The 20,006-nt window shown below is 52.8% G+C and overlaps 2 protein-coding genes across 2 annotated transcripts; both read right to left on the bottom strand.

The window, feature by feature from the left end:
* Window positions 1-273: 273 nt before the first annotated feature.
* On the bottom strand, window positions 274-5,378 carry AB675_1158 (uncharacterized protein; the record flags this gene model as incomplete). The annotated part of the gene is made up of 2 exons (XM_018140450.1): window positions 274-1,650; window positions 1,710-5,378. The coding sequence occupies 2 exons, from the start codon at window positions 5,376-5,378 to the stop codon at window positions 274-276; spliced, it is 5,046 nt and encodes a 1,681-aa protein (XP_017998093.1).
* Window positions 5,379-5,957: 579 nt separating this feature from the next.
* On the bottom strand, window positions 5,958-19,001 carry AB675_1157 (Dynein heavy chain, cytoplasmic; the record flags this gene model as incomplete). The annotated part of the gene is made up of 3 exons (XM_018140439.1): window positions 5,958-13,211; window positions 13,269-18,670; window positions 18,722-19,001. The coding sequence occupies 3 exons, from the start codon at window positions 18,999-19,001 to the stop codon at window positions 5,958-5,960; spliced, it is 12,936 nt and encodes a 4,311-aa protein (XP_017998203.1).
* Window positions 19,002-20,006: the final 1,005 nt, after the last annotated feature.

Raw genomic sequence — 20,006 nt, 5'->3', positions numbered from 1 at the left:
GGCGTGCATAAATATACACACGTATAAAACCAAGTCTCGCATTTCCGCGGTCCATCGTTGACAGCTTCGTCTGACTATGATGCTACAGTGTATCCATCAATGCCACACAAGTCCCATACTCCGTTTATGCGTCCTTTCTGATCATGCCCGCGGCCCAGACTGTCACAGAGACGCGTCCTCAACGAACAGCATGCAACGACGTGCACTCCCAACCTTTCTGGAACGGCAGTAATTAGATCTTTTCCTACAAAATCACGCTGCTCACAAGAGCTCCTAGCTCCCGGGTCGGGAGTGCGCATCAGCTCTTGGTGTGTCGACAGTGTTCCCGTCAGCAGCAGGAGCACTTTCCTGCTCGACTGCTGGGCCGTTGCCATCCTGAGGCGGTCCTTCCGATAGGGCAGGCTCAACCGTTGGCGCCGCCGTAGGAGGCGGAAACAGCTCCTCCAACAAGCCCGGCAAGAGCCTCCCAACCCTCTTCGCCGTCTCCCGCCACAGCTCCTGTTCCACTCCTCGCGGCTTCTCCTGCTGCTGCTGATGTGGCGGTATCAAATACCCGTCACCAGCCATAACAAGCAGACAATTCTTCACGCCTTCCATCACGGCCTCCTGCATAGTTTCCTGCTCGCCATTCGACACGCCGCTGTTGAGCAGACGATCGAGGTAGTATAGCGTACGCGCCCAGATGAGGATTAGCCAATTCCTCTTCTCGATCTTCTTGGTTGGCGACTGGGGTGAAGTGGGTGCGTCAGCCCCTTGCTCTTGCTGGAGAGCCTCAGAAGGCACGACCTCTTCCTTCTCCGTGACACGAGGGGGTAGTACAGCAAGAAGATCACGATAACGCAGGAAAATATTGCAGAGCAATTTCGCCGCCTGGACGCGAGTTTCGCTCATGCCCGTGGGGTCGATTTGGTAGACCTCGGGTTTCAATAGCCGCTGAATGAGCGCAAACAGGACCTCGGTGAAGATGTCGGTCCAGGGATGGGGCTGATCAGGGCCTTCCTCTGAGTTTGGCTTGACCGACTTCTGACTCGCCAGGTCTTCCGACAGCAAGACGCGTTGCAATGCACTGATTGCCCTATTCCGCACATCGCGGCATGGGTTCGTACACTGCATACGGAGTGACCGAAATATTGGACCCCAGTATGCTGTCCAAGCCTCGCTATACTCGAGATGTGACTGCGCTATAAGGGTCGGCGTCAGTTCTGTGACTTTGTAAATGAGTGTGACTGCCTGCAGAGCTCGTTGTACAATGACATTGACTCCTGGATTGGGTTTCGCAGGTGGTGGGGGAAGGCCGCGACGGCCCTGAGTTGGTCGTTGTTGTGGAGCACCAATACGACCAGCAGTTGCGAATTCATTCGCAAGATTGATAGTAGCCTCGTAGTTATCTGCAGTGACTGCACTCGGCTGAGTGCTGGTAAGGGTATTGAGGATGTTGAACACGCTTTCTGCCTGAGTCTTGCGCTGGTGAAGTCGTTGTAAGATGGACCAGAAATCAGGAGAATTGGTGATCTCGTTCCTCAGTGGCGTGGACGGAGAGATGCATTCTGCAAGGCCTTCCACTATCGATGGTGCGGCGATAGTAAGAAGACTGTCGTCGAAGCTGTTTAGGCTGTGTAGGACTACAGGAGCGCGGATAAAATCATGCTCCTACTTCTTGTTAGTTCTTTCTGGAACATTTCTCAAAGAGGCAATCTGGAAGTACTCACATATGCGTGACGCAGAAGCTCAAGCAGGTGCCGTACTACCCTAGACACAGCCACAGGATGCATGTTTGAGGCGTCCCTGACATGATTCTGCAGTGTGCTGGCCAGCTTTTCTCCGGCTACAGCTATTGTCTCCTCATCACGTACCGAGAGAATTGTCGCAAGCTCTAGTAGAAAGACTGTCCCTGGATCATACTCCGGACCCGATCTCTGCCTGTGGCCGTTCGCCCTCGACGCATCAGGAAGAGGTCGCTCTGGCATCACAGTCACCACAGGAGTGGATTCCTCCACATGGGAAAGGAGCGCATTCACTAATGACTTCGTCTGGCTTGCTGGAATTCCGAACATGTGACTTATGACTAGGGCAGGTTGACATAGTTCGACACAGGAGACGGCACTTTTAGTGTTCTCAACCTCATCCTCTGATGGCTCCGGTGGCGCATAGAAATAGTTTGCAAAGGTCCGACTCCAGCCACTTTCACCCGCTCTCCCATCCTTGTCCGTATCCTGCGAAGGCGGCTGTAGAGCGACAGACTCAATTCTGGCTAGTCGAGCATCCTCGAGCTTCGGTAATGACACCAAATTGAAAGAATTAACGAATAGATTCCGCACAATGCGGACAATGTAGATCCAAGTGTCTCCGATGGCGAATTCGTGGCCTGTCAATATCCTGAATAGCAGCACTGTTGAATATTGTGCTTTGTAGTCCCTACCAAGTCGCACTGCTAATTCGGATACCATGATCTTCCGGTCGTCCTCGACTTGAACCTCCGTGTTCAGTGACGTGCTTGGCGGGATCTCAGCAGCCAGACCACTGACCTGGCTTAGACTGTAGACGATACGATCGAATGCCTCGGTGATTTTGTATCTGGCAGCAAGCTGCGCGCATTGGTCAAAGCCCACCGCGATTCGAGAGAAGACGGCGTCGTCTGAAGCAGACATGAAGACATATGTGAGTGTAGCCACAATAGGTTTCCAGGTCGCGTTGAACATTTCCGCATCGAAAGTGTTGGTCTGACATAGGTCCAGGGGGCCTGCATCGTGGGTCTTCATGAGTAGCTCTTTCCAAGCATAATCGAATGCATGCTTGTTGTCGTGCTCATCAGGGAGAATGATTTCATTGTCCTTGATCGCATCATATATCTCTTGCAAGTATTCCAAGGCGAAGTCTTTACCGCCATTGACTCCTCGCAAATTCCGGGCAAAGTCTTCCGGTGTCATCCTTTTCTGCGTCTTCGACGCGTTCGGATTGTATAGGTCCGTGTTCAGCATGATGACAGCATATGTCAATACGAATGCAGCATCCTTGTCGGCAATCACGCCAGCATCATCTTCTTCACAATACTTTTCCGTGAAGGTGCTAACAATACGTTCGATCAGGGCGGACTCGCCTGGCAATCGGAAGGAACCTAGCACTTCCCTCAACGCCTCATCGATCCGCTTTCCAGCAAATTTAAAGAGACTCATGAATGCTACGAGCAACGGCTGGTTATTCTTCTTGCTCAGGAACTCACCAAGCTGCTTCTTTGAGATATGCGCGGTGCTCTTGAGGAATTGAGCAATCTGCATAGGGTCGTCGGGAATGGCAATGATGCCATGCTTTGTCAAATACGCCACGCCTGCTTTTGGGTCGTCATTGAACTTTGCTGCGCCTGCCTTGACTAGTCTTTTGCGCATTCGCTGCGCTCGAATCTTCGCCAGCTGTTCAGGCGCGTCCTCTGCAAGTGGCTGATGTAGTCGATCTGCCATAAATTGGATGAAGCTCAGTAATGAATCTAAGCACAGCGGAGGGACACTTGTCGTGCTCCATGTTGCTGCGTCGGGGAACGCATTCCGCGATAGCAGGCCGATCATATCTTTACACAGATCCTGCCTGTCGACGTCGCAATCATAGTTGACGAAAAGCTCCACCATAAAAGTTGGTATTCGGATCAGAGTGCCAATATGCTCTATCATCGCCTCTCGAGCCTCCGGCCTCCTTGCGCCGCCCTCAAGACCGAGCTTTTGACGGTCCTTGATCGGCACTGGAGTCGACCGGCCACTACTTGGCTGTGATGGTGCCGGCCTGACCACCGTAGGTGTTTGAGGGATTCCGTCATATAGCGAAGGGTCGATCCCGGGCTCGGGCGGTATCGGAACCTTGGGATGTAGGCAGGCCACAAGATACGACAGGAATAGCTCCTGCTGGAGCTTCAGCAGCTGTCGACAAGTGGCTAGTAGTGTCCCTGCCACGCGCAATGAGCTCCCAAGCAGCTCTACGCTATCTGATCGGACAAGCTGAAACAAATGCCGGCACAACGAATCTTGCACGAGATCTGCAAGCATGGGCTGGCGAGCGATAGCAGGCCCAGCAACTTCGAGCGCCACATCAATTATCCTCAAAGCCATGATCCGCATGGGATCGGTATGAGTACGATTGTGTGGATCGAGCAGATCGATCAGAACGCGAAACAGCTCTTTTATCGAGGGCAAGCCGTACGGTCTGATGTCCTCGGTCGACTCGCCGTTCGACTGTACCGGCTGAAGCTGCTCGAGCGAGGACGTTGGCCGGTCTGCAGCATTGGTAGCATCGACACGGGGTCTGCTCTCGCTTCCTTCGATGCTGGGTCTCCCCTCAGCTGAGCCGTTGCCCATGACACTACCATTCATGGGAGGGTCTATCCTGACATCGTCCGTAGCCACGACGCTCGCCAGTGTGCCCGCCCTACTTCGTGCCTTGGGCAGTGGTTCCTCAACCTTGAGCTCTTTTAGCCGCCCGAACACAACTTGGCACATGGTGACCATAGCCATCTCAGCACTTTTGCGCAGGATCTTGCTAAGCCGTGCTTGACAGCCCATGCTCAGTCCCGTGCTCATCATCTCACATATGCTCTCGTCGCCTAGTAGTTGACCTTCCGGCCTCGTCATAATGCTCTTCATGAGCTCGAGTATTCGCAGCAAGACGTCCTCGTCGAACCAATTGTTACTTGCCTCGAAGCGGCAGTGAGTGATGGCCGCACTCAACAGATGCATAGCAAAGGATATCCTCGGACTTTGCACCGTGATGATGTTGTACGCAAAGAACCTCGTGACAGAGTCGACCGCCAGACTCGTGATCGCAGCGCTCGTAGATGACGATCGAATGACCTGCAAGAAGGGATGTAGCAATTCCGGTGCATCGACCTTTGAAATGTCCTGGCAGCCGGCCAGATCCCTCCTTAAACGTGCGAATGCAGCTAGCAACGGATCGTCGGCTAGACTCTTGCCCTTCTTGCCACGCAGACCCCATCTACTTGCCAACGTTGTGTCCGAATCTTCCTCTGCAGGTTCGCGGTTATTCGGAGTAGCAGCTCTGCTGGTCGGGTCTGGGATGCTGAGTCTGCCAGCAGTCCTCCTGGCACGCTGAGAGGCTGACCGGAGGATGTCCTTCTCCTTCTCTTTGCTCGCCCCGCCGCCGAGTATGGTCGATATGTTCGATTGTGCCCACCGAGGGTTCTTGCGCATGGCCGATGTAATTGTTATACATTCTGTGGTGATGAGAGCCACCGCGTCGATGGCGATGGCTGGGCGAAAAACTGATGGACGTCGGCTGCCGTCAAAGGGCTCGATCGTGTCAGGCGAGGTGAGCTGCATCCTTCCAAATAGTGGCTCAACGTCGGCTTGCGTCTGCAACGGATCTAGTCCTTCTGCCATAGTGAAAGACGGGTCCAAATCGCTATAGGTGTCTTCCACGAGACCGTCCAGGCGCGTTGCTACGTGGGACACATGGACGAGTAAACGAGCGACATCTGCCTCCTGGTGTTGTCAGTGGTCCGTTCTGTTGTTGCCTAGCGATGCTGGCGAATATGGACAACTGTTATTTACCTCGTGGTCAGTCCGTCTTCTTCAATGATCTAGCGGCGCATTTGACCGCGATTCTGCCGGTGCGAAACGTGTCAACCGGTCTGGCCTGTGCCTGTGTGCCTGCCCTGCGCAAGTGGTAAGCCGCGGTGCTCAATACAGGATGTCGCAATTTATGTGGATAGCTGTTGCGTGTAGCATGCTCGTTACTGCCAGTGTTTGAACGATTTGACAGAATGAGTCTACTCAAAACTACACAATAACGCTCTTCGGGTATTGATCTGTACACTGTATGCCTTCCATTCCCCAACTCCCAAACGCCCGTCGCTTGCCAATGCGCAAATTCAGTCCAACATCCTCTGCTTGCCACAGCAGTGTACAGAGATTGCACAAGTACCACCACAGCGTCCTCCAAACCCGTTCAAGGCCCTTTCAAGGCTCGCCCGCAGGTGCACTAGCCAATTCCTCGCCCTCCTCCAACAAGTCCGAGACCCTCGCCAGATTCTGAATCGTCTCCTTCCCTTGCCCAACCAGCAGCAACTTGTCCGCATTGTCCGGCAGACCGAGATACGCCGGCGGCTCTCTCTCAGGCAGCTGATCGACCCAGCCCATGAAGTCCTTGATAGTGGTTCCACTCGGCACCTTGAGTGGCTCTGTGCTCGCTTCAGACACCAGAGCATGTTCATTCTCATACGCAGCAGGATCAAAGATCTTGCGCACCAAGTCTCCAAGCAGACCAAAATCTCCCTCGTCATCAATCTTGCCTCCGTACATTTCCATAATCAGAGTCCGGATCAGATCCCACGGTAGCTTGACAGGCGCCACGTTGGAGCGGCCTTGCGCGACGTGCTCAATCCAAGTATCAATGATGAAAGCGCAGCATTCGTAATCGCTGTCGTTGAACTCCCAGAAGCCCTTCCAGCCAAGTGTCGGCGCGTATCGAAGGCGTTCCTGCAGAATGGCGTGAAGGAAGCAGAGCAACAGGTAAAGTCGGCCCTTCTCCACAGGCGCTTGTGTACCACGATCAGACAGAACAGCTAGTGTGTCCTTCATATTCGCACGCATACCAGCAGGCTGTTCGTAGACTAGTGCCCGTGATGCTCTGATAAGGTTGACTGGAATCTTGGGGCTTGCTTCCATCGACAGAAAGATACGGAAGTCGTCGTGAGGCTTCACTGCGGTCAGACGTTTCTCCAAACTCTGCAACCACTGCGGCGCGAGGTGTACATTTTTGATCAACACCCAGGTTCCGTTAGCGGCAGCGCTCGTGATGGCTTTGTCTGCGCTTGCAACGCTCTCTTCCGAACCCATAGCGACGTTGGCACACGAGGCATTCTGCTTCTCGACGAGTGCATCAACCTTGTAGCTGGCATCAAAGCCAGGACTCGACATGAGCGCAATGGGGACGATGCTGTTCACTTGCTGAACAATGAGGCTCAGACTGTCGTCTCCTGCGAGGATCTCTGTACCAAAAACCTGCTTGACTAGGTTCTGAGCGGCGGGCATGAATCGGTCTGGCCGGGCAATCTTGACAACCAGCAATCGCAGAAGCTCGTCATCGATCGTATTGTTGTTGGACTGCCACAACTGCGGTACGTAGCGTTCGGCGCGCTCAGCAGACATGAATTGTAGCCAGTCTTTGCTTCTCTCATCAACGACAGCGCCCTTGAAGGGCGGCTGTCGCTGGATCTTGGCAACGATGTCTTTCATGGTGTCGGATTGCTTACTTGAGCTGCTCGAGGTTGGTCGCTCGTCCAGGACTAGCTCGAGGATTGATCGATCAAATTCGTAAGGCGTAGCTCGAATTAACAACACCGCAAGAGCAATCCGGTCTTTCTGCAATAGTGACAGCGATGTCCGCTGGAACGTTTCGACGAAAAGATTTTTCAAAATGCTTTCGCCGCGCTTTCTGTGGTCTTTCTCGTCGCCCATGTTCTTGGCCTTGGTGAGTACCTCGCTAAAGATGTCCGTGAAGTACTGTAATGAAAAGCGATATGTGTGATTGAGATGGTACAATTGCTCCAGAATAGCGAAGATCGCACTGCAAGCGTTGGCGATCCAACCATAGTCCTCTGTGATGCGCTCGACCTCGGTCATGACGCCTTCTGTCTCCTTCATCTTCTTCGAGATCACTGCAGCTTCCTTCTTGAGTGTCTCAAGTGTCTGAATTACATTGTCGTCGTCCAGAATGTTTCCACGAGACTCATTTAGAGCTTGAAGAAGCCGCTTCTCGAGCTGTCGCAAGTTGGTATTAAAATCTCCTTGCATCTTGATCAGATTCGTGCGACGCTTGTCCACATCTGGTCTTTCAGACTTGAGGACTTCGTTGAGTGACTGCGTTCGCAGACTGCTTTGTGTCACCGTGAAATTGACGAATGTGGTACGACTGCACACATCAGGTGCAAATCGAGCCGAGGGATCCCTCGTGGAGAGGTAGAGGCGGAAGCTAGGCGAGAAGTCGATTTCTTGCTTGCCAAGCTGTATCAGAACACGCCCACCAGTCTTCTGGTATTCCTTGTTGAGCACATGGGTTAAGATCGGATCGAGATATTCCGCATCCTGGATCAGGATCGGGTTGCCGAATCGTAGCGCGCTTTCCAGCTGCTTGGTGAATGCATCGTCAAGGAAGCTCGTCACAGTCAGCTTGCAGCCTTCGTGCTCCCGCTTCAGAAACTCGGTCACCCGGCTGGAGGGATCGATGATGAGTGGATACCGATTGAAGCGCTTGACCATGATCGCATTCTCCATGCACAAGTCATCGCCAGGAAGTGTGTTGCGCTGCCACTGAAGACGTTCGTCCGCAGTCGACATATAGCCCAGTACGCTGGCATCGCTCTTGCACGCAATGCCGGATTGTGCAAGTTGGTGCAACCAGTCATCCACCATAGCCTTGCGAAACTGCTGATCATAAAGACCCGCATAAGCCAGGAAAGCGGAAGCAATCACCACGTCTCCAATGAGGGTCTGAATTTGTGTTTCGAATGATCGGCTGCCATCCTCCCATCTACCACGCTCAGAAGATAAGCTGTCCAGAAGACGAACACTTCGATCAACCTTTGTCTGCACGCGGGACATCTCGGTCTTGATCTCCTGGGTCTCGCTTATCAAAGCTGCATATTCGGTCTTGTATGTTGCAATGCTCTGCTCCAGTTTGAGGATTGTGTTCTCAATTGCTTTCGCCTCAGCCTTGGTGGTCAGAGCTTGATCCTCCAATTTCTCGACCTCTGCTCGGAGTGGTCCGACACGATCGAGAATGGATGAGTAGTTGACTTGTGCCTGCACCCACTGCACGAGCGGACCACATGCCTTGCTAGCGCGATTGACTCTCTCGAACGTGAAATCATCGTTGGACAAGAATTCGCGAGTCATCTTCTCTCGTAGCGCAGCCGTCATTTGTGCTTCGTTGTCGTAATTAACGATGCTTGCGATGAAGTCCTCACGACGGACAATGCCCTGAATGGTTTTCCAGCCGTCAACCTTGTTGCCAAGCAAAGTGCAGACAGATTCCAGTGCAAGCTTCACACCGTTGGGTGGGTTGGCCATCGATCGGACTTCCGTAAGATGCTGCCGCTTGATGTTGCTGACACTACGTTGCGCTTCCAGCACGGCAGGCTCAGCTTTTGCCAGGTCGTTCAGTACAATCTCTTTGCGTTCTGCGACCTCTTTCTCTTGGATCTCGAGCGCTGCTTGGATCTCAAGCGATGCCGCCTTCCGAGTCTCGGCTTCTCTCTGGTCAGCCACCATTCGTTGTAGCTTCTCGTTGGCCTCTGCATCTTTGGCCTCAAGTTGCGTCTTCTTCTGGGCAAGGCTGACTCTGAGGTCGCGAACTTTGTCTACAGTATCCTTGAGCTTGTCAAGACCAACATTGAGGTGGCGCTGTTGATCTTCGAGATCCTCGCGCTTCTCGCGAAAGAGCTTGACGAAGTGAGCGACGAAGTCCAGGTAGTGCCGTGGCGTCAGATACGTGATCATGCCCTGCTGCTTCTCCAGACGCATATTGATCTTGTGAATAGAGTAATGGATGTAGACCATCGCGTTGACGATAGAATCACGATGAGAGGCGGGTAGCTGGAGACCACTGTAAGCTACAGGTATGCTGTCAGGAGACTGAAAGTTGGCTTTGTCCAGATCCAGTGATTGTGTAAGCTCGAAGCCAACTTGGTATAGAGCTTGATCCGACCAGTCGCCCATCCAATTGAGGACGCAGCGATTGAAGAGCGCTGGTGACGTGGCAGCTTTCGAAGACAGGCCTTCCTGAGGCGGATTCATGGTGAACACGACATGTAGGTTGCGCACGATCTGCTGCGTGAACCATTTGTACAGCTCTTCCTGCGAGTCCAGGAGCAAGCCTTGGCGCTGAGCCCCTTCCTTGCAGGCGGTCATTAGAGAAGCATACTCGTCACCTTCGAAAAGACCCGGGACTTCTCCGTTGGCAAGCAATGTGTTCATGCGTTCGAGAAAGCCGGAGTCGAGCACGTTCGACTCGTCCATGATGAAGCACAGCTTCTGACCCTGGGTTCCGCAGCGACGTAGCACGTTACGAAGATCGTCATCAAAGTCCTCTGCAGAGTACTTGCCGTGTACTTTGATTTGGAAGACCGAGAGGCCATTCATCCATGCCACAAATCGTGACAAAGTGGTCTTGCCGCTGCCGCTCGTTCCGATCAGGATCAGATGACCTTGTGGTTGTCTGAATACACGATCAATGCGAAGAGCGTGTTCGAGCACATCGTTGAACAACACCAGAGGCACGTCCACCTCTTCTTCGCAGAAGGTCTTGAGACGGGCCTTGACAAATTCGCGGAGCTGCTCCTGCTCAACGGAGACGTAGTTGCGAGACAGCCAATTTGAGAAGAGTATAGGTCCATGCAGGGCAGAATCAATATTTGCAGATGGGAAGTGCTCCAAGGCCGTCTGCCGGACCATGTCCGAGGTCCAATCACGCTCTTCTTGCGTGACAAGTCTATCCGAGAACAGGCGCAATGCTTCGTGTGCCCAGACCCGAATGAGTCCCTCCTGTGAGAGCTGCTCGAGTGGCGAGATCGCTTCATACACCCCGCGAACCCATCTGGTCAGCTCACGCGGAGAATAGACGTAGTGCGGCTGAATATCTGCTGTGAATCTTGCCTGAGACTGAAGGAAGAAGCCAACCATGGCACGGGTCATGGCATCAGCAAATCCCCGAAGGCTGGGTATGACCTTCAGGACCGCATTGTTGAACGTGCCATAAATCTGGTGAAGTGACATCTCTCCAGGGTAGTCGACCATGACGACTGGTGCATGGCGAAGGAAGCGAGTGCCCATTGCATGACGACCTGCGTCCTCGGGCGGGTTACAAGCTCCCACGAATTGGATGCGCTCAAGCGAGACCCAAACTTTGTCTGAGGTTCGCCAGAAGCCGTTCTGCTCAATCAGCTGCCGGAGGAAGCTAATCGCTCGTTGAGTCCCGTACGTGTCTGGTGCAGGCAGATTGATCTCATCACAGAATATAACAAGCCATTTGCCAATCTGAGTCGGCGAGAGGACCATGCCATTCAGTGTCTTGCGATACTCGCAGTACTGCTCGAATGTCTTGACAATCAGATCTGGTTGCGTGGCACTTGAGAAGTTCAGACCCACGACTTCCATGTCGGGCAATTTTCTCAGAGCACTGAACAGGGTCATCGTCTTTCCAGAACCGGGAGGCCCACAGAGCATCAGGGGCTTGTGCTCGGCCAGCCATGAATACAGCACGTCCTCATGACGAACGGTATCTACGGTCGGAATGATGACATCCGTCTGCGTGATTGAATGTGTGTTCACCTCTATAGTAGGGACTTGAGACTGCCATGGTGTCCATTGCGCTTGCGGCAGAGTGGCATCGTAGTCGATCAATGATGTCGAATCATCCAATGTCGGCACTTCGGTGTTTGTGAGTGTAGCAATGTAATCTCCGAACGATTTGCGGATGGCTAGGGATGCATCACCGACCAAAGCCCACACCGTCGCCAGGAGTAATTCCTTTGCCACATAAGCTTCCACCTGCTCGTCATCGAGGGGGAACTCAGGATGATTGACGTTGTACTGCAGGATGTGTCGACATGTTTTGACCAACAGGGAGAAAAAGCTGTCCAGAGCTCGCGCGACCGTGAACTCCATGATATGTTTGTAGACAGCAGCCTGCTCGAGCGCTTTGAGAAGGAAGTCGTTGCGTTCCAGAAGCGCTCTGAGCACGCCCACGATCTGGAGCTGAGTATTTTGGACCTTGGCTGGAGCAGAGCCAGTCCCGATGTCTTCATCGATGTCGTCGAAGCTCCGACTCGCGATATTGCGTAGATAATAGTCGATCATGAGCGATGGTGTCACAGTGTCATCACTGAACCACACCATGCCACAGCGACTCACAGTAGCCAGAGTGGCATATTTCAGGCTCTCGACCTCGAACATGATGCGGACATTTGATGGTAGATTAAGCCGCTCGCCATTGGGAAGTGTAAGTAGCTTGTTGTCGTCCAACACACTGTTGAGATTTTCCACCCAGACTGGATCGACCTCGCCATCAAAGATGATCCAGTGTCGCTTTGAGTCCTCGCCACGGAGATTGTCGACGATCCTGCGAAGTGTGGCTGTGAAGAGGCCGTCGGTCCATTCTCGAGTTGTGCTATCAAGGCTTCCGTAGAGCGCCTCTTTTGACATGACTTTCGGATCGATCAAATGGTGGACACCCTCAATGCCATCGACACGCTGGAGCGCTTGCTGAAGGACTCGCCAGACTGATGTCTTGCCGGAAGCCGAAGGTCCGACCATCATAACACCGTGATGGATGTTCTGGATCTGGTACAGTTGAATGATCTTCGTCATCCATGCCTCTGTCGGCGTGAGGTTTTGCTCCTTCATAACTTCCGCGATGGCCGTCTTGAGCTTCGTCAGGTCAGCTGGGACGTACTCAACACCGGGAAACTCCTGCTGCTGGACGTCGACCAATTGTTCCACGTCAGACTTGATCAGCTTCGGCGACACTGTTTCTCGTATACTCTGAACAATGATCTGTGGTTCGGTGATTTCGGCTGTGGCTTCGCCTGACGCCTGAGCTTGTACATGCATTCTCTTGAGGCCGCCAGAGCTGACAAGAACACTTTTCAAAGCACGCAGTCCGAAGTCATAGTGAGGCTGTTTGGACAGCGCTCTCGCACAATGGTCGAAGAATGGCACAACTTGTTTTGACACTGCCTTGGCTTGCTTGAAGCCTTGAGAGAACAGCATAACTTCGGCGATCAGCTCTTTGTCTGGCTTCGACATCGCAACACTGCGGAACAGCTTCTTCAGATTGTCAGGAAGGTTAGAGCGCCCAGCGTAACCCGGATTCATGGTGATGAAAAGACCGGAGTTCTGATTGACTCGAAAGCGTCGCCCAACGAGTTCAATCTGGGCTTTTTGCTCGTTGGTACTGTTGCGAAGTCCAATCTGAATGTTTTGAATCTGTTGCGAGACGGCGGAGAGGATACGCTCTTCCAGACGATTGAACTCGTCGAAACAACCCCAAGCACCGACTTGACAGATACCCAGGAAAATGCGACCCATGGCCTGGAAATCGAAGGTGTCGTCACAGCAGAACACAAGGGTGAAACGACCGAGTTGAAGCCCAAGAGCCTTGACCGATTCTGTCTTGCCTGTGCCAGCTGGACCATATGGCGAGCCTCCCAAACGCTGGCAGAGTGCTTGCGTTAGAGTGAGGAAACAGCGATCGGTGAGTGGTGTTCGCACTAGGCGATCTGGAGCTCCAAGGTATTCGTAGCCATAATGCAGTCGAGCATTTGCCATCTCTACTGTGAGACGATCAAGCGGCTCAGCTTCAGGATTGTAGACATAGCGCATGCATAGTATCCAGAGATGGTGACCAGGTGTATTGGCCTCGGCTTTCATCAGCCTTGCAATCACATCGCGTTGATGAACAGCTTCGGTAATGAACTGCTCGCATTTACGGCGGGTGAGTGCTGGAAGATCTTGCAGCACACTCTCCGCTAGCATCTCAAGAATCCGAACCTCTGCATCGTATAGTTTCGACAAATCGGCACCAGCTGCTTCCAAAGACGTTTGCACAAGCTTTGTCCATACCGCTTGCGCGCCAAGAATGGCAATCTGCGTGGGGAATTTGGTCAGATATCCAACGAACTGATCGACGTTGAGTTCAGGCGACTGGAAGATCGACTCAAACTCGGTAAATGCTTCAGCTAAGAGCTCTGCAAGTGTAGCTTTGACGTTGTTGTCGAGCGCGGTCAGCCAGTCATTGATCTTCGGCAGCTTGATGAGCGAGACTTCCTTCTTCAGTGGTACGACTTCGCCTTCTTTCGATGAGATAGCAGTGATGATATTGTCGTCGTTGACTTCCGCGCCAGAGATACCAGCAAACATCTTCTTGAAATGCTTCGCAACTCGGGTGGTGTCGTTGCTGTTGCCGATGATCTCGAGAAGGTCCTCGTCGCCCACGAAGTAAAATCTGGGGAACTGAACGCGCTCGCGCTCAAGATACTCGCCAAGGGCCTTCTGGATCTTGCTGAGCAAGTCTGCCAATCGTTCTAGGGACTTCTGCACACCCGGAATTCCAAGGACGTCCATCACGAAGGGGGATTTCGTGACCTTCTTCATAATGGTTGTGAACTCGGTGTTGATGTTCGAGAAGCGACTGGACTCGGTCGGCAACAAGTGCTGGATTTCCTGATTGCCAATGAAGACACCTTCGAGATAGACCCATTGCCGTTGTACGTCGATCCAAACGTCGAACAGGACGTGTACTCGATTGAGCTTGTCTTCCCAAGATGATGCTTCTTCTTCGAATTCTTTGTAGTAGGGCGAATGACGCATAGCTTGTAACGAGTTCAGATTCTCGCTGCACTTCGTGAACAGATCGTCCCAGCCGCGAATCAGGCGGGTCTTACTCTGGTACATGACCAAATCCAGCGAGTAATTCTGCCAGGTGTCGCGGACTTGCTTCACGAATTCTTCCAACGCGAGTTCGCCCTGAGCCTGCAGGATGATGTCCTTGATGATCGACTCGCTGGAAACAAGCTGCAAGTCCCACACGTCGCCCAAAGTCATTGATATCTCAGAGTATCGCTTGCTGGGCTTCAGAGCTTTGAAGATTTTGGCCCAGTGGCGTTCCCGAATCGCATCGGATTTCAGCTCACCCAGCAGAGAATTCGCTTTGATAAACTGTCGAAGCACATTCTGCACATGTTCAAAGGCGGCGTACTGGCGCATACGGCTGGGCATCTCCTTAGCCATCTTTACCAAACCTTCCAAAGACTGTCTGATCTTTCTGGGTTGTACGCTTGACCATAGGCTTTCTCGTAACTCGTTGATACTCTGCCAGATCGTTGAGAGCGCGGACCAGACGGATTGGAAGTCATGGACCTCTTCAATAGTAGCAGCAAGATCGTCGTCTTTCGTGAAGGGAAGTCCAAGTGCTTCCTTCGCTCGTGAGACCGTTTCAAGCTCTGATTGCAACTTCTCGAATTTGGTCTGGAAGGACCGCAGCAGAGCTGATGCCTCGTCCGGAGGGATTGTCCCAGATATGGGTCGCTCGTCCTGCCATTGAAGAGCTGTCTCCTTGACGCGAGCGGAGATCAGGGTATCCTCAGCTGCGATTTTGGCTCGCAAAGCGTCAGTCTGTTCCTCGACCAGTCTAGCCGTTCGATTCAGGATCTCCTCGAATGCGCTCCATTCGTCACTGATCTGATTTGCGGACAGCCAGTCGCTTGCAAAATTGTATCGTTGTCGCGAGAGTGCGGTTTGACCCTGACGGAAGACCTCGATTTCTGGTTCCCACAGCGTAGCATTCCGCTTGCACTGCTGCACGATGGTTATAAAGGCCACAGCCTGAGCCGTCGAGCTGGTCTCGAGCGACTGATTCTCGAGGTCCGCTCGGCTTCGCTTGAGATCTGAGAACACTTCACTCATCCGACCGCCAAGCAGCTTACCGAACTGCATAGTGACATCGTACTGCCATTGATCATACTTCTGCGTAATCTTGGCTTGGATTTGCTTGTAATTGAAGCTGACAGTGCCGAAATCCTTCTGGTCGCCAGAGGTGTCAAATGTCGACCGTGCGTCTCGGATCTCCTGCAACAATTGGTGCCATTGTGTCAAGTCTTCGCCCAAAGCCTCAGCGATGTTGTCTGATCGAAGGTCCCACAACGACTGATATCTGTACCACTCTTCGAGGTACAGAGACATATCGCCAAGCTTGCTGTCGACTGCGTCAAAAGCCGTCTGCAACGAACTAACACTGCCTTGGACAAGATTTGCGAATGTCGCATCGGTCTGTACAAGGCTTGCTGCTGCAGACATCTGGTACCGTGATGCTTTGATCAGCCGCAAATGGCACAGAACGTTGAGGTACTCCTCAAGATTCACCAGCCAGGATGCCTTGACGTGGTTGAGTGGAGGCTCTGTGAAGATTGTTTGGTTATTCATCAGGATGCCAATTTCGATGCGAGGAAAGCTGATTTGATGGACATCGCCTTCCTGAGGCTGTGCCTGGAACACCTCGCCCTGCGATGTAGAGGAGAACGACTTGGTCCAATATTCGAGGGCGGTGTCCAATCGGTCTTGGAGGATGATGCGCAGGTCGCTGTTCAGTTTCTTGACCCACGAGTTCAGATGTGCGTAATTCTCAAGATTGAGCTTATCCACACCATTTTGGACAGTGTCAAAATGCGCTTCGAAGGTCTTGAAACTGTACGCACAAGACTTCATCTCATTCATCGCCAGAGTGATGTTCTTCGAGATCTCCTGAAGAGTCCAGGTCTTAGATTGAAGGACGGAGATGGCTGCCGAGAGGTCTCGCACATATTGAACGTGCTTACTATCCGACCGAACCACAGAGGAACTGCCATCGCCGTTGGCTTTCTCTTGTGGGAGCTCGTAGATGTGTACGAACGACTCCCACCGCAGTGGAACGCCCTTGGAGAACAGCAGCTGTACATCTCGCTCATATCCGATCAGAAGTTGCGAGACTTCCGGCATGGACTGGATAGTTCGCGAGACAGCCAAGTATGCAGTGACACTTTCCATCAGGCTCAGAGCGAACGGGTAGACACGCTGTGCTTCCTTCGAGACGTTGGAAATCGCGTGCGGGATCTGGAAATTGAGCCAGGTCAGGTTTCGCACTTCCTTGAATAACGAGATTACGTGGTTGTCAAAATTGACGCCGAACTCGAGGGCGCCAGTTGCTCCGCGAGCACGTGTGATGCTGAAGAGTCTGCCTGAAATCTGCAAGTTCCTTCGTTGGACGTCTGCAAGCCATGCCTCGTAGATGGTTCGTGTGGTGAGCTTCTTGCGGAAAAGATCACTTTCGGCGTGCAGCTTTGCACCATCGGCGTGCAGAGTCCAGTCTTGACCAAGCACTGCTTCGACCTTCTTCATGAGAATGTTGAGCTGATTCTCAATTTGCCGTACCCACAGAATTGAGCCCGCCACAGGAGGAATGTCACGCAATTGAGCCATCATCTGCGTCTCTGAGCCGCCATATTGAGCCTTGTAGCGTTCGTGAAGTGCTGCGATATCGTTCTTGACGTTGTCCAGGAGCTGAGCTTGGTATTCACCAATGGCACCACGAACCTTAGGTCGGACGAGTAGTGCGTTGAACTTGGCGAACACCCGGAACATCTCACCAGCTGTCTTTGCGGTCGCGAGTCGATCTCGTAATCGCGCTATGATCGAATTCTCGACTCGCGACGTACGTTCGGTGTATTGGAGCTCTGCTTGAACCCAGATCTCGGTGCCATCTGGTGATGTGTCAAGCACGTCGACTTCTCGGATTGCGTTGTATGCATTAGCAACTTCTTGCACTGCATCGACGTCTCCTATGTCCTCGAGTATGGCGACACCATCCGAGCTTCCAGGTCGCGACATTGAGTCTGGGCCAGATTTTGGTCCGAGGACGGATGCAATCGTCTTCTGCAGCTGCTCATGATTCCGTCGGAATGTTCGCACATACTTGATGCGCTCTTGCGTCTGCACATGACGAGGGTTGATCTTGATTGGCACAAACTCAGTGTTGCGTTTGCGAATTAGGTCTCTTGCGATGGCTGTAAATTCTCGTACGGACTCCTCCCAAGTAGCCCAGATAGAATCCGCTGCACGAACGATGTCCTGGAATGCGGCGTAAGTGAGGGAGAGCAAGGGCTTTCCACGCAGGACTCGATGTATCTGAATGTTCAGATCTTCTGAGATACCCTCCACCAGTTTTAGTGCGCGCTTGACAGGATAGTTGCTGCTCAGTCGAAGTTTCTTGTTGATGTGATTGAAGATCTGGGTTAGTGCTTCTTGGACCCTGACCAAACTTGTGGCTGACGACAGCTCATCGAGTGGAAAGTCTCTCATCAGCACATTGTAATTGTGCACAGTGGTCTGAGCAGGTGCAAGATTCGTGTCCTGATTCAGACTGATGCCTGCCTGGAAGCGCTTGCCGTTGTTGAGAATGTCCAGAGTCAATAGTACGCCCGGACTTTGGAGCGATTTCTCGACTCGGCTGAGGGCTGACTCTAGTGACAGCCAAAAGTTGATCTCCTGAGCCGCGGAGCCGCATTCTGAGTCTTTCACGAGTTTTGTTATGCCCTGAATAGACTTAACCCAATTGTTGACTTGGCTCTGCACGCTGTTGAGCACCTTGGAGTCGTCTAGAACATGGGCAGGTATCATTGAGATACTCGGTGTCTTGCCAGCCGCCTCAGCCTGTTGCAAAACATCCGCCACAATGGGGTGCATCGACAAGTTGACCATGGGGATGTCCGTGTTCTGCTGGAGGTGCAGCAGGCTCATCTCCAACTCGCCTAGTCGTCGACGTGCGCCCGGTATCCCAGACTTTGCTTCGGAGTCATACCACATCCGACCAGCGGAGGTCTGACTTCGGGTGTACGATTCGAAGTATGGAGTAACGACATTGTGAAGAAGGGAATGCAGGACCTCGAATGGTGATGCGCCTGTAGTCTCGGAGGGACCATCTTCGTCTGGTATCGCTGAGCTGGGTAGTACAGTGGCATTGATCTGCTGTGCGATCGGTCGGCTGCCATCAAGACTGACTGCCTGTTTCAGGAAGACGATGGACGAGACGGTCGAACGGGACGCTGAGAATTCGGAGGATATGGTGTATACATGCTCTATTCCTGATGCTTGAATTAGCAGGTGACCTCGTGCATGACGTATGAACGACTTACTCGGTGTATCATCGTGGCCATTAACCAATTCGTCTCGCCGGTCCTTGTGGGCATAGAGTGCGGGTTGTGACTCTGTAGAGAATTGGGTGACTTTCTCGATCGTTCCTGCTCGTTTACTCTCTGACAGCAGACTACCGACAGCTTCGAGTTCTCTTCTAGCGGTTCCCAGCGACGTCTCGATCAGACTCGCGATATGTTCAAGGACTGCTAGCGGATCTGGAGGTTCGAGGACTGGAGGGGGCCCGGTGCCATTGGTGGCAGACGGGCTGAGGACTTCCATCATCGGCGTATTCGAGGCCGCATTAGTGATTCGGTGCCTTCCTGCAAAGCTCAAAACGCCGGTGCAATGCAGTGGAAGGCTTCAAAGACGTATGATGGGGGAAGATAGTGTTGACTGTCTGGACGCTGAGCGGGTTCAACTTTCGGACTGGAGAACACGCGCCACGCGACATCTGGATTGGTTTTAAGGTGGAGCCTGCAACTGCCGTCTAAGCCGGTTTGAGCGCAGCCTTTTTGCATGAACGGATCTCCTACCAAATCGTACTAGTTGCGATCGACAGCGCCGGTTGACTGATCGATGCCCGCGGTATGCCTCAGTGTTTAACGGCATATGTGGCTGCTACTCTCGCATGGGGATCTTCGTCGCTCGTTATTTGCTACGACGGCACGACAGATGGATCTTAAAATGTGATGTTCTTACTTGCGTAGTCGACTCTGCTAAGGGCGATGGCATTCCAGCGATGGGACTGCTTGAACCTTGAAATTGGAATATTTAGATATAAAGTCATCATCATTACCCGACACCCAACTCGCATCAAGATCGTCCCATATACTTAGAGGCCATTACGTTCATCACATTCTCTCGTCCAACCAACTTCTTCTGAATACATGCCTGTGTATAGTCTGACTCGCTCATGAACCATTCGCTGCGTTCACATCAACTCATCGCCCAGGACTCCTCCAGTTCCTGTCCCTCGAAGCATTCCATTCTCTCGCCGTCCGCCACGCCGGCAGCACCACACTGGGCAGGAAGTCCTCCCGACGCAACTGGAAGTCGACACTCTCTGATCTTCCGTCTCAACGTGCGTGCCTTCGTCAAAGACACCCACTCACGGCACTGCCCATTCCTGTCCTCTCGTTGTGGCGAATGACCTGCAATAGCTAGATCAGGCAAAATGAGTCTCCGAATGATAGAGTCCGCCCAGAAGCTGGATCTGTCGTCGTTCATGAAGCTGAATCGGTGACGCTGTCGCGGACTTAACCTCAACTCGCGCCCGCAAGTGCC

The sequence above is a fragment of the Cyphellophora attinorum genome (assembly GCF_001299255.1).
Source record: "Cyphellophora attinorum strain CBS 131958 chromosome Unknown Contig20, whole genome shotgun sequence".
Taxonomy (NCBI): domain Eukaryota; kingdom Fungi; phylum Ascomycota; class Eurotiomycetes; order Chaetothyriales; family Cyphellophoraceae; genus Cyphellophora; species Cyphellophora attinorum.
This window is presented reverse-complemented; position numbering and strand designations above follow the sequence as displayed.